Source organism: Tenrec ecaudatus, chromosome 13 (assembly GCF_050624435.1).
Source record: "Tenrec ecaudatus isolate mTenEca1 chromosome 13, mTenEca1.hap1, whole genome shotgun sequence".
Taxonomy (NCBI): Eukaryota; Metazoa; Chordata; class Mammalia; order Afrosoricida; family Tenrecidae; genus Tenrec; species Tenrec ecaudatus.
The window spans coordinates 113,406,532-113,422,065 of NC_134542.1; the positions used below are offsets into that span (position 1 = coordinate 113,406,532).

Here is a 15,534-nt window from a genome sequence, read left to right on the forward strand (position 1 = left end):
TCCCACAAGGAAGGAGTCAGACATGGCTCCATCCTCCTTTTAGCCTATCCTGTCACCAACCTTTCCTCCCGGTGCATTCTATTTCTCTGCTGGGTTCAGTAGTCCATTGCAATGACTACATACATCTCATAGGAAATGCTCACAATTATGGGATTTTATTAGGAAAGTTAACAGGTTACCACAAATCAGGTCAGAAAACATTAAGGATACAGACGTTGGTCCACATCAGCACATCTTCTCATACAGCCTGGTCCTCTCTGTTCCTCAGCCGCTCAGACACATGGTCTCTTGTCTCTGCCTAGTTCCTTAGGGAAGGAAGCTTGCAGCTATACCTTATTATCTTGATTCTGCTTCACTGTCTCAATGGGGTTCCACTGCTCCGTGTCATGGTTTCATCCTGGCCCAGCCTCTGGTGCCTCTGATGTCTCCACCACATCAGGGAAAGATCGCACGCATGCTTAGTGGTGACTCCTCTCCCTTGATGATTGTGGGATTCTCCTTTTTCCTGCTCCAAGCTGGCTTTCTTATACCCAGAAGAATGCCCAAATGGACCAATCCTCAAGCTGTCTTCCACACCTTATTTTCAATGGTCTCACCCAAACATTTGCTGTGAGTTACAAAGACATGATGGGAAAACCATGCAGCTGTTAGGTGCCACTAAGTCCGTTCTGCTACACAGAGACCCCATGTACAACAGAACGGAATAGTGGTTGGTCCTGTGCATCCTCACAATTGTTCCTTGTTTGAGCCTGTAGTTGTAACTGCTTTGCCAATCCATTCTGCCAAGGGTCTTGCCCTTTCCATTGTCCAGGGACTGTTTTTCTCCAGATAGCATGTCTGGAAGAGCCACCAGTAAGTAATTTCACTGGTTGCAAAGTAAAATTACTTAGTATGGCTATTTTATCCATCATCTCTGGACCTCCCATCAAATGCCTATAGGAGCGTGGCAATAAGACATGGAGTTCTCTCACCCCTGGTTTGTTCAGTGTTGCCATTTCCCTGGACATAAGGGGCAGGAGGAAGCAGGAGGAACGAATTCCAGGATCTTTAAGAAAGAACAGCTACATGCAAATTGAGTTCAAGATCCCTTCAACAGTCTCTGTCAGACCCTTACAACCGATAGTGGAGCACCAAGACCATGAGACAGAGGCGTGCACTGCCCCGCCCCTGAAAAGAGCAGAACTGAGTATGTTCTGGCAGAAGGCTAGGTTGAAGATGAGGTGTACTTTGGGCATTTTCAATGCTAAAGGAGCTTGCTAAAACTAGTTGGAGCAGGACAGAAGCTAAGGGGTCATGTTGTTGAGAGACAAAAGACCAGAAAAAGATGTGACTTCCAGCATGATAAAAAGGAAGCTTTGTGGACAAAAGAACTGTATTTTATATATACTTTTATTGGGGGCTCTTAAATCTCACAACAATCCATACATTCCTCCAAGCACATTTACACATATGCCACCATCATCATTTTCAAAGCATTCTCTTCCTACATGAGCCCCTGATATCTGCTCCCCATTTCTTCCCCCTCTTTCCCCCACTCTCCCTCCTAAACACTTGATAAGTCATAGATTATTTTTTCCATATCTTACATCGTCCTCCATTGCCCCTCGCACATTTTTCCGTTATTCATCCCCCAGGGAGGGGATTCTAGTTTGATCCTTGTGATCAATTCCCCCTTTCTCCCCCTACCCTCCTCTAATCCTCCTGGTGTCTCTACTCTCCTTTTTGGCCCTGAGGGGTTCATCTATCATGGATTCCTTGTTTTGTGGGCTCTTATCTGTAGTGGTGTGCATGGTCTGGTCTAATCTGATTTGTAAGGTCGATCTGAGGTCATGATAGTGGGGGGAAGAAATCACCAAAGAACCAGAGGAAAGTTGTGTGTTTCATTGGTGCTATACTGCACCCTGACTGGCTCATCTCTTCCCTGTAGCCCCTCTGTGAGGGGATGTCCAATTGTCTACAAAACTGTATTTTTGATGTTCATAATTTTGGCGTCTAATATGTTAACTGCCCCCAACATACCAGCCTGCTTGTGGTTTTGTTAGTGAGTTCTATGAGGCCACTGAAGTGAATGATCAAACCTAGCAAAGAAGCAGACTTCTGTGGGAAGGACAGTGGGTCAGTAAATATAGCAAAGATATTTGGAGTTTGAAGACCTGTATGACCTCTGCTTCAAAGGAGTCAGACTTCAGCTGGTGTTAAGTTGGATACTCATTCCTCCTTGTGTAGCCAGAGGGTGGACATGACCTCTACATCATGTCTTCAATATATGAATGTGTTGTTACTAGTCTTTTCTACTTTATCTCTAGATTCTCATGTCCATTGCAATGTCTACACAGAACTCATCGGTTGATGAAGGAAGTGAACAGGTTGTAAGGCAAGTGAGAATTGCTCAGGATAGAGTTATTCATCAGGACATGTCACAAAGTTCTTTCTAGGCTGCCAATACATTCCCAAAGAACAGACCACTCAGCTGTAAGCCTATACACGAAGGCATTCAGCTCAATTGCTGTGGGTCAGCAAATTCAGCTCCCTGAATTAAATGCCCAGAGGCACCTGAGGTAGTTAGTTTATTGTGCCAACTTGTGGGGTTAATTGAAGGGCACAGAGATAATTGGCTCAGTGAGCTTCACCTTTCAAATTATCAGGTCTCTTGCTTTGTGATGGTCAGACCAGGGTGCAGCTGTCTCAGTCAGTTCCTGTTTAAGCTCGCAAGGCTCACTTCCTACAAGACGTGCCTGAGGAGAAGCCACATGGACCTACCCCGATGCAGCCCTGGGTGCTGGAGCACCCGTGTGGAGACCCCTGCAAGCACTGAGATGTTTTTACATGTTCACTTGGCTTTCCTCCTGCAGTCGGTGTCATTGCATCTGTTTTGTGAGATGGAGGAGGACTTTGTGGATTGTTGTTGGACATATGGGTTAATGTTGGACTTGTGGGCTTGGGCAGCACTGGATTGGGATGTTTTCTTGACGTGCACTTAACCTTTATATAAACCTCTCTCTTATACATGAGTTCCTATGGATTTGTTTCTCTAAAGTACCCAGACTAATAGAGCACCCACTCCAGTAAACCTCAGCCCAAAGACACTCAGCAACATTTTCCATAGGTCAGCAAGCCTAGATCCCCCCAACTAAGTGTCCAGAGGCACACTGCTCCACAAGCCAGTCTCCTGGGCAGAAGCACCCAGGTTTACTTGCTCTCTGAGTTGTGAAGTCCACCACTCTGGTGTCTGGTTCTGTTGCTATGCCATTGAGGTCACTGCTGTCTGCGATAGCCAGGCGGTTCACTGTACAGGGATCTTGGCTCTAAGAACAACCTCCACTCCCGACTCTTGCTGGGAATGAGCTCTTTCCTCCTGCTTCTCAGAAGGCTCATGTTATATGCAGTGGGATGGTATTCCAGGAAATACTGTTCACACACTCTGGTGAATCGTATCAGTTATTCCCCCTACCTTCTTAAGAGATCCTTGTAGGAAAAACTCATTTGATGAGAGTGAAACATCTGAATAAAAAGAGTCCCATTATATGAGCTACATTTTCATCTTTTATATTTTAAAAAGTGAATAGCTCAATGTGATCAGATACAAGCATAGTTGCCATCATTAAGAACGTATGCGCAGAGCCCTGGTGTTGTAGTGGGTTATGCATTGGGTTAATTTAAAAACCACCAGCCACCCCCCAGCGGTAAGAGGAGGCTTTCTATTCTCATAAAGAGCAACAGTCTCAGAAATGCACAGGGGCCATTCATCCTTGTCCTAAGTGTCTACATGGGTCAGAATTGGCTCAATGGTAGGGGCTTTGAAGTTTGGGATACATGTGCACGCACCCCTATGGAAGATTGATAGAATCACTTCAGAATACTCAGATCATGTGAACAACTGCTGCATCTCACATGACGTCCAAAAGTTAAGCAATTACTACCTTATAAATAAAACTGTGATTCTTTCCGACACTTCACCGAATCACCTGTCTTATGTGTAAGACAGATATAACTGCCAGATGCCCCACTCTTCAAAGCAAAGTGTTCATGTACTGAGTTTGGTTGTGGAAGAATCAGAAAGGTCACGCTTAGCTGTCCTTCCGATGTTGAAGATTTGATGGCACTTACAACCTAGAAAGCTCAGTGAGCACCTTTGGGAACCCACAGCAACTCCAGAACCAATAGAACAGGTATCAGAATTTTGGAACTGGACTGATGGCCAACTGAGCACTGAGTCATTCGAGGATGAATGGGTGGGAAAGCCTATGTGATCCTGCCAGCCATGTGAAGGGGGCTGGCGAAAACACGCAGCAGGAATGGGACGTGCTGGTCTTTCTCACCTATTCTGTAATCCCAGAGTTGCCAGTGGGCAAGCAGGTGGCAAAGTCTTATTTTTCTTTGCTTGTTTGTTTGAGATGAACTTGTTGGTTACTAAAGACAACAAGTCCATTTCAATTTTATTTTCCTTTTTTTAAAAAAGTAATTCAAACCACTATTTAGGCTTTAGGGATAAGGAATGTAGAGGGATATTTTGCATTGAAAGAAATGTAATATGGATTAGTCAGCCCAAGAAATTGAAATTAACAATAATGTCCTGTTAAACTCCCCATTTCTTTTGTCCACCCCTCATCCCAATCTTCTCCCTGGTCTCTTCCCTGCACTCAGCCTCCGCATGGTCATCAAAGTCTTGCCTATATTGGTGTACAAAATACATTTCTTCTTGTTTTTCTTTTTAACAACGACGATATTAAATATTTATCTTATACAATTGGCTGAATTTGCTAAGCATAATATTCTCCAGTGCTATCCATGACTTGCAGGGTTCAAGAGCATTATCGTTGTTAAATTCCACAGTATGAATTACCAGGGCTTGTTTAGCCACTCCTCTATCATTGGGGTTTTTGGTTAGTTCCATGTTTTGGCTGTTGTGGAAATTGCAGCAATAACCATGGGTGTACTTAAGTCTATTTATATTATATTCTTAGTTTGGGGTTGTACCCAGTAGACAGATTGCTGGGTCATATGATACTTATATTTTCACTTGCTTAAGGAAGTGGTGGCAGAATCTTATGACAGTGATCAGCTTATATGGAAATATTAATTCTTTATTTGAATGTAAACCACCAACCATGCAGCACTGTGACAGCCCAGAGCCAGGTGAAGCAATGATACCATCTTGGTGACCACTAACCAGTCAAAAGAATGGATAGAAGACACATTTACACCACATACAGCATCCACATTCATTTTAAAGGGCACATGGCTCTCTAGTTTTTGGGTTTTTTTACAGGGTGTGATAACAGGTTACTTTATAGCATCAAGCAATATACTGCCCTGGCATATCACTCTTTAATTTATGTGTGAACATCTTTCTTCAAATATCCACCACATATTCTTTGCTCCCTAGCCACAAGGGAACAATGTGTTTTAATTAAAATGTCCACTATACAAATATCTGCTCATCTGAGTTTTCTGCATGAAAGGGATTGAAATTTGTTCCACCAAAGAAGCAAAAGCAATACATTCAGAAGCTGGATACAGGTATATGAGCATTTCAGAGGCTCAAGTGTTATCACTGGTCTGACTAGACAAAGGTGGGAGGTACATTTCAGAGAGCTGCCAGGAAGGAAAATCAATTCTGTACTTGAATTTAATTCGAATGAATCCAGCACCATGCATCCGGACTCCGCAGTTCCTGACTAGGAATCCTGAAAGTGGTTTGCAATTACACTTACTAGACTTGCTTGGAGAGAGGCATAATTTTGCCCTGGGGGGAGGGGCATGTCCTTAGAGATTTGTGCAAATAGTTTGTGTGCGCTGAAGTCACCAAGTTGACTTGCCAGTTTTCAAATTCATTGATAATTTAAACATTTTTTTAAGTTGTAATTATACATTTGCACATTATCTTGGGCAGTTGTGCTAAGTGAATTGGTAGCGCCATTTAAGGGCTAGTGTCCGATAAATTGAGGGTTGTGGAGAACACACCCAATATTAAGTCATGCATGTATTTAATATTTCTGTCAATTGCTGGAAAACTGACTTTTAAGGGGGAATCTGAGAAGTTAGGAAATTCAAATTTACCATCGTTGCTTATAAAGTTACTTTACTTGTTTTTCTGGATCATAGATTGAGGAGGAATGTCAGTGAGCTATCAGCATATTTGAAAGAACCAACGGAAATGTGAAACTGGCAAATTTAAAATCTTAGACTCTTAACATCTTATTCTTACTTCAAAGAGAAAAAGCAATAACGCATATTTTTAGCATACAAAAGAAATTAAAGGACATTATTTCTTCAATCCTCTGCTTATTTGTTTTTTTCTAGTTCAAAATAAAACATTCTTCTTCCTTTTAATACATGAAATATGATCAAGGATTCATAGGAAAAATGTATAATTATAGGTCTACCTGGCTGCCATCACATTGATTCTGATCCATAATGGCCTTGTCGAGATTGTAGATCTATTATTGAGCACCTGGTGGGTTGGTACTGGTAAGTTTGTCATTACCAGAGCCCAGTGGTGTACTGTTTACTAGTTGGACGGCGAACCTCAAGGTCAGTGGTTTGAAACCACCATCAACTCTGAGGGACTAAGACTGAGATTTCTATTCCAGTAAACAGTTACAGTTTCAGAAACCCACAGGGGGTCGCTATGATTCAGCATTCACTAGCTGGCAGTGAGTGTGGTTTTTTTGGTTTAAAGCCTCTCCCACAATGCCACTGGGTTTCCTTAGAATTAGAGGTGAATTCCCCGCCTTTGATTTGATTTTAACTCATAGCCACCTTCTTCAGGGTTTCTGAGGCTACACGTCTTTACTGGAGCAGATAGTCTTAACTTTATTCTATGGAGCGTCTGGCTAATTTGAAGCACAGACCTTGTCAACAGTACAGCACCACTAGGGTTCCATTTACGCTAGCTATCAAACAGCCCGTGAGGACTGTTAGAATGGCAGTATTGCACCATCCAGGTTGAATTGTTCACATAGAAGGAAGAAGGATGCCTCTGGTGTTCTGTTTAAGACGACGGGAGGAAAGCAGGACCACGTACTCATCTTTAGTGACTTGGTGTGGCACTGGACCGTCCCGGACAGACCTGTAGAAAGTTCTTAGTTTGCAATGTGGTATGCTGCTGTCCTTGGGACTGGTTAGGCTGTGAATTTGTAGGTCATAGTCTTTTGGTTGGAAGATTAATATCCGAAATAGTTTCAGGCCTATATTCTAGTCAGTTTTTTTAATGTACTAATGAATTCATCTTTAAAACACTCAACCTAAGCTTCAAAATGAGGATAGTGAATTTTTCTTTCCTAATGAAGTGAGATAAAATACAGTTTAACTCTTGAGTGATCCAGTCCTCTTCTTGTAAGTCTGGAATTTTGCTCTCCTAAGAAAAATATGTGCTAAAAGCATGCACCTGTACATACATGTACATACATTTATATGCCATCTATGTAATAGAACACATTTACATATAATATACATATACATATATGCCATCTCAGGCAAATTTGCAATCACGAATCAAATTTTCACGAGTAAGCTTTCGCAAAAATGGCTTTAGATTCTTTCATCTTGTGATTTGATAATCCACTGCTGAAGGATTCCCTTTATTTTTTATTTAAGAAGATAATCTTCCTTCAATTGAATCTCTAGTTCTTGATACATCCTAATCATCTGCTGCTCTCCTTGCATGCTTCCTTGTTGCTTTCTTGGTCATATGCCAATATGGCTATGGCGTCCTAGCACCACGATGGCTAGGTGCCGGACTAATAGTCGCAAGGTCAGCCACTTAGGCCCACCAACTTCTCCTTGGGAGAGAGATGAGGCTGTCTGCTCCTGTAAAGATGTACAGTCTCAGAAACTCTATATAGAGTTTCCATGAGTCAGAATCAGCTCAATGGCAGTAGGTGTCTGTATGATTAGGTTTAATATATGTAAATGAATGATTTTTATGTTTTCCCCTCCCCCTCCCCCAACGATTACTGGGTTTTGTGTAAAGAGTCAAGTAGTAGATGACTTAGGGGAAAGAACATACTAATTCATCTTGAGAGAACTTTCTATAAAATTTATATCTGTGAAAAACATAATTACTAGAGATGATTTGCTATGCGCACTAAATTATCTTTGACTGCTCCCTTTGTCTTCTAACTATGTAGTGAATCACTATTACTTGACAGATAGATGTTTGGAGATTTGAGAAAAAATGAAAACTGTTATTTTAGGAACAAAACCAAAAACAAACAAGTAAAGCTCAAGCAGAAATTCATCCCAGAAATGGAAAACAAGTCCATGGAAAGAAGACATGCATGTTCTCACCACCCTTAGAAAACACAGCTCTGACTGACTATGTCCTAGAGGACTCTGCGACCACATTCACTAGCATTTAAATTTATGACAGAAACACAGCAATAGCTGGCATCTGTAGACATCTTGTGAACTACTAGAATGAAGTAATTCACAGTTGAACATTAGATTCTTCACTGTTTTTTTCAATGATGTCTTAGCTTTATGAAGCTGGTTTTCATCGATTGCTTGATAAAATGAACTACTGCACAAAAATCAATATGGAATAGAAAATGAGGGTGGGAGAAAACAGTCTGAATCCCGGTTTTCAGAAGTTCAAGAAGCATATGTCCAATTAATGGTTAATTGCGGTTATTTAAGAATAGCATGTGAACATTATTTTAAATGTGTTATTTTTCAACAAGTAGTAACATCTTTTAATAGTTTTATTAGGGGCTCATACAACTCTTATCACAATCCATACATACATCAATTGTGTAAAACATTTTATGAGTTATTTGGATCTACCCTACTACCATCGAGTCACTTGTGACCAACCCTACCAACCCTTCACCGGGCTTCCAAGATAATACCTGTTTACAGGGGCAGATAACCTCATCTTTCTCTCAAGGAACCGCTGATGCGCTGGACCCCAGGCCCTGTAGAGACTGAACTACACTTACACATCAGCATCGACAGGGCTTTTTGTTCAGAGGTAACCAATAATAATTACAATGACTAGGCATTGTGTTTGGTCTGTGAAGAGTCACGGGAAATTAATGATTTACTAAAGATATTGTAAATTAAGTTTGGGAAATTACATATAATGTAGTTGATTGTCACTGAACTTCTATTGATTTTTATTTGAATATAAATTTGGTCTTCTAGGAAAATATTTAAGGTGTGAATGTATGTAAGCTTGTATATGGGCGATTCCCAGATCTGTGGTGAAATGTTCAACAGTTTCTACCTATCAATGGATTGTTGAAGTGTTTTCACAATGAGTTGAGTACCATGTGATCCTTTCTTGAACTTCCACTTCTGGGCTGAGATTGGTGAACATGCTCTATAGTAGACAATGGGGTACAAGTCTCAGTAGGGAGCCACCAAGTGATTTGGTCTTGAGAAACCCTATCAAAAGGACCTACCAGTGAAAAGACCACTTCTTACTGTTTGATAAAGGAATTCATAGCTCTCCCTTTGTGGAACACTCATTCATTCTCTAATCACTCTAAGAATGTGACAGTTATCCTCATCTTGGAATGGGAAAACTATCTTAAATCTTTGGAAGACCAACGGAGAGCCAATTTGGAGTTACTGTCCTCTATAGTCAATATCTACACTCTTCAATGATTAATACCCATTTCTTAAAACACACACACACACACACACACAGAAAAAGAATGACAAGAAACCCAAATCCATTGTGATCAAGTTACTTCCAACTGTGGTGACTTCACGGGAGACAAAGTGCCACTGCTCCGTGAGGTTTCCTGGGCCATATTCCTCATGGAAACAGGTGGCCACGCTCATTTCCTGTAGCACCTTTGGGTGAGTCCAACGCCCAGCTGTTAGGTTAATGGCAGTAGCGCTCGAAATGAAATCAGACCAATCTTATTTTATGAAAGTAAGTCAAGATATATTGATACGGACTCACAGAAACTTTCATTGTATGAAAAAGACAGAAATGTGAAGTCACTGTTTTCATCATGCTTCCATCTAAGTCTATAAAATTCTGAAGGTGCCACTTCCATACTTCTAGCCCTCCCTGAAGAATTCTGTGCTCTTGGATTTGCGTCAAAATGAAAGCAGTTTGGCCTCTCCAAGGGAACGATGTGGTATTCTTTTTAAATTGTTGTCTTCAGTTTGGGGAACAAGAAGTCTTAAGGGCAAAGAAAGGTGTAGATGGGGCAGAGCTTCCGAAGACACTCTCCTAGGGCGGGCCTTGTTACCCTGGAGGAACAAGCATGTGCATTGTGGAGAAGACAAAGGAGAATTCCTTGGTGCCACTCTCCCAGGATTCCCTCACCATTGCATTTTTCAAGAATTTTTAAATTAAGGTCTTAATGATTGTTGTGTGTCCTTCAAGACAATCAACCGAGTCTGCTCCTTTATTCACGGCCATTGGGTCCATTTCACCTCCTCACGGCCCTGTAGAGCAGAGGAGAACTGTTCTGTGGGTTTTCAAGACCGTAGCTCATTATGGGAGTAGAAAACCCCATTTCCCCCCTGCCGGGGTGGCCGAAGCATTTTCACCACTGACTTTGCGGTTAGGAGCCAACATGTAACCACTGCCCATCAGGGCTCCTCAGATTACTCCTTAGGAAACACTGCCATCACCTTCTGAGACAACCTCGCTGCTCTGAGTCCACGCAGTCCGAAGAGCCCCTTGACACGCCACGGTTTTGATTGGACGTTTTCTATTTTCTGAAGCATCCCTAACGTGACTAAGAGGAGTGTATTACTGAGCGGAATTGTTTGCAGGCATCCGCTGACTGCAGAGACAGGTTTAAGCATGTTTGGCTTGAGATAGCTCCCTGCACGCATGAACTGGGCCCTTTGTAGGGATATCTTTACTCACCACCATCGCGCAGCCATTAATATCACTGCTGTTAATTCAGTGCATGTTTCGCTCTAGTTCATGAATTCATTAGAAATAGGAATATCTTTAGGAAACCTTTGATCATGTTTCTTAACGAGCCTGAAAATCTGAGCAGTAGCCATAAACAGAATGATTTAACTCTTTCTGGAACATATACATCACTGACAAATTATGACTGTTGCCTACTGCAGGATTTCTAAACTTTATGGCATTCATAGAAAATGATAAGACCTCTATAACCCACCAGGCTAAAAGGCCAAGACCACGACCAACTGGGTGGGGGTGAGGCAGCATAGTGGTAAGGGATCTGGCCATGTGAGCACACTTGTAACCCACCTGTGGCAAAATTGTGCAAAGCATATAGGTTGATTAAGTTATACCTTGTTGAACGTATCGTACTCTTAAACCCTTGTATAAATTTTTTGAGAAGGAAACATAAGCATTTTAACAAATTGATACATAAACTGTTCAAAATTCCTATAAGAGCTCTGTCATAAAATCATATGCTTACTGTTTGATGTAATTATGTAACAACTATGAAGGTTTTGACACCAAACCCACCTCTTCCTGGGATTGCTTCTCTCAGGAGACTGTTCTGAAGAAGAACAGAATGCTGGTCTTTGATGGTTCTGTTATCGCATCATTCATTTTTCATTCATGGAGTTTTTGCTGGATGAATAATTGTAGCTTGGGTCGTGTACATCTTGTAATTGAATGAGCCTTGCCAATGGGCAGACGGTGATCACCTGGTCCATTTCATGTCACTGCCGTGTTCATAGCATTCCTATGGCCACCCACAATGTTTGAAAGAAAATCCATTGCCTCACTAGGTCCTCCAGAATTGTGTGCTGTATTTTTCCCACTTGTCTGAACTCATTTAGTCACCCATCGAAATTTTGCTGACTTCCTAGCATGATCCAAATATCTGGTGATATATACGCTAAACCCAGTTAAGGTCCTTGTCTTTAGGATGCCATTGTGAGGAAAACAGGGCAAGCAGACCATTATCAAGAGAGAGCAAACTATAAAATAATTATATGTAGTGTGTAGGAGTTTGGGGGGTGGGAAGGAAAGAAAATGAACCACATCTATGGAGGATTTAATAGGATGTTTTTGTTGGTTTCATTTCTTGAGATGGGCTGTGTAAATATATACAGGGTGTTTAGTTGTTTTTTTTCTCTCTCACACCACTTTATTAGGACTTAATCCAGACACCAAATCATTCCATAGTTCAATCATATCAAGCAGTGTTGTACAGTTGCTGCCATAATCAGTTTCAAAATATTTTTGTCTTTCTTGTACTTTCATATCGCTTCCTCATCAACCCCCTTCTGTCCCCTCTCATGCCATAGACCCCAGGATCATTTATTCCAGTTCTTGTCTCCATAGAGTCACCCATTCTGGGTTTCATAAACTGACAAATATAGAAAAATACCATAACAGAGAACCAAGAAAGCTACTGTTGTATTTTGTCATTGTTGGTAGTGTGTTTCTTTCTGGTTTTTTTTTTTTTGGTGGTGTTTCTTTAAAAAACAAAAATGTCCCTCTTGATTCCTCAACCCTAAATAGGAGTCTTAGTAGCTTTTTAAAAAATGCATTAAAAAGCCTGAAATGGACTTGAAGTCTTCACCGAGAGTTCATTTTTTTAAAAGAGATTATAAAAAATGGAATAAAGAAAATGTAGGAAGGCTAAATAGCTTTAGGAATACCAGTTGGAATGGCAGATAGAGATTAGGAAATGGCAGCTAGGACTCCGGTACTTTTTTTTTCGGCTAAGGGTCAGATAATAAAAACATACTTCATTAATCTTTGCCAGCAAAGCAGTTCATTTTGCCAATACTCATCTGCCGTAGCACAAAAAGCCATAGACCAGGCTGGACATGGATATGTTCCAAATAAATTGCATACAACAGGCAGCTGCCTAGATTCGGCCCACAAATTGTAATTTCCAGATTCCTGGGTTACAGTATAACATGGTCACAAGGGATAGTTCAGCTAGAATGTGAAATTTGAGCAAGAACTTGAAGAATAGCGTATATCACTTTCCCCACTTATACTCATTCTTGTCTCCATGTGTTCGTCTCCTTCGGCTCATTTATTAACACTGAGTTTACTTATATCCCTGGGCTTCAACATTAGCTAGTCTCTCTATCTGAAATTGCACTCAGGTTCTCGATTCTTCCCTTCCTACACAACATTAAATGCCATCATTGAATGCCACCAGATCAAGTATCATCCCTTCAGAGGGATTACCCATCCAAAGTGCCATGCGCAACCCAAGTTACTCTATTCCATGGCCCTGTCTCCCTTTAATCATATTTCTCAACACGAGGTATTTTCTGCATATGCTTTTGGCAAGCTTAGTTTTTGCTTCTTGCTATGGGAGTGTTAAATACTCCAGGGGTAATTTTTTATCATCCTCATTTTGAGGGGCAAGCAACTTAAACAGATACTTATACTTCTTGTCCACCTCAAAAAGTCACTGCCATTGAGCTGATACTGACTCATGACAACCCTTTGGGACAGGGCAGAACGGCCTCTGAGTTTCTGAGATTGTGACACTTTCCCTCGCTGATAAAGAGGACACAGACAGGATTGGATCTCTCAAGTCAGCGCTCAAGCTACTCTAGAGAGGACTGACATTTCAGCTGAAGTGGACAATTCTGGTGGCTGTTTCCCTAACCACATGATCAAAATGAACTTGACTTTTTGTTCTCTCTTGCTTTTGAAGACATGGTGTTCTGGGACAAGGTTTCATTGGAGGACTCACTTGGCTGTGCATGGCTACTGGACTATTCTGCAGCCTGCTCATTATATTCCATATCTAGCATTTTCATAATCTTATGTTGTTTGCATGTCAATATTCGCTTTATTACAGCGGTTTGTTTGAATACCATCTGAGTTGTAAGTGTTCCTTTGAAGCTATTCCATAGACTGGTGACTAACTGTATTTCCTAGTGTACCTACCTAAGAGTGCTGAGAGAACTCAGGACAAGATTCCCTTTCTCTGTCTGTGGACTTTAGTTGTCAGGACTCTAAAAGCAGCAATACACACACAAAAACTGATTTTAAGCTGTTTATGTCAAAGTAAGGTACTCAGAAGTCAATATTTCCAGAACAGACAACATCCCAGTCTCGTGAGCACTTTATTTGTTATAAATACAAGTCAATACCACAAGATGGCACCTTCTTCCCTTCAACACCCATGATTACAAACAATTGCCTTCATAAAATGGTCTCAGCGTTTTAGTGTGTTGTTTTCGATAATAATCAAAACCTTATAAAAACAAAACTTTCTACAAACAGGACCAGTGCTTGATGTATATTGAATGAGGTCAGATCATTAAATTCAAAAAAAGAATTTATAAATATTCAGATAAGAAAATTGAAAGTACAAAAGCAGAGTTTGTCATCATCAAACTGAATTATAATGGTGAGTGGCTAAGGTTAAATCTACAGGGCTAAGTTTTTGTTAAAATACATTTTTAGTACTGAAATAAGATACCTCGATCTCCAATATAGCCAATTTATTTCAGTTGTACACGCCTAACATTCAATACTCATTTCAGTTGCCACCTAGCTTTTATCTAGTCCAGCATTTATGCACATTCTATTCTTTTTCATAGACACACCCCATCCATGAACTACCATCCACCCCAGGCTACAAAACAAAACCCAATATTTAAATATCCTCTCTGCAATGGCAACCCATCCTCTCTGTGTTCATGAAAATAGGCAATCCAACTTGAACATTTCTGAATGAGTGTAAAACCTAGAAAACTCAGTGTTGGAAAACGTGGAGAAAAAAGATGTGCACTAATATAGTGCATACTGATGCAGTGTCAGACTCATCATTTACAGTTAATGCCGGGTTGGACTGTCCTCTGGATTGTCATCATGATGCTGAAGATCAAGTTTACTCAAGTCTGTGAGAACTCCATCATCGCTTCTTCCTTCTATTTCCAAACAGGAAGAATTGGGCTTTCAAGTCCTTTGGGTTAACCAAAAAACTAAAAATATAACACTCACACGCACAAACAATTAGAAAACAAAATGGCAGACCTAATGGTCTTTGACTCTGTGTCCACGAAGTTGAGGCAAAATTACTTTTGCAATATTTGTATTCTGCCCAATATATTACATCATGAGATTCCTCAAAAAACTGAGAAGTCTGAGAGCTACAAAAGAGAAAGCAGTTAAGGCAGTTGATGTCTACATTTGGATTTCTTTGTTAGGTTACATGTCTAGGTCTCCATCGTAGGCTAAGGTCAGAGGCTTCTGTTGGGGAGGTGTGCTTTGATGTGGTTTTGGCTTCTTACTGCAAAGAGAAGAGAATTACTCAGATAAAGTCCACAGAGCACTGTTTCATCTGACCATGGCAGTTAGGGCACAGAAATTCACACGGTTAGGTGACAAAAGAGTCTTTTCTCTCATAGGTTTTGCTTTTGAATCCTTGTATACTTTAACTGTGTGTTTGTTTTATTTTTTAAGAAAAGCATTGTTATTTTGTTTTTTCCTCGCTTTTGAAAAATTTTTAAAAATCATTTAGTGAGAAACTGAACTTGGTGGAAAGGCTATTTTCCTTTCAGGTTTTTGCTTCTAGACAGTACACTGAACATACTGTGACCTCTGCATCACTGATAAGTAAATCAGAAGCAGCTGGACTGGTCTAC

At 40.8% G+C, this 15,534-nt stretch overlaps 1 protein-coding gene across 1 annotated transcript in view; it reads right to left on the minus strand.

Annotated features, from left to right (window-relative positions):
* Window positions 1–13,982: 13,982 nt before the first annotated feature.
* Window positions 13,983–15,534, minus strand: part of THSD7B (thrombospondin type 1 domain containing 7B) — a 1,078,590-nt gene continuing 1,077,038 nt past the window's right edge. The window contains exon 28 of the mRNA XM_075530023.1: window positions 13,983–15,179. Coding sequence (XP_075386138.1) covers window positions 15,098–15,179 — 82 coding nt within the window. The 3' untranslated portion in view covers window positions 13,983–15,097. The remainder of the gene's footprint in view (window positions 15,180–15,534) is intronic.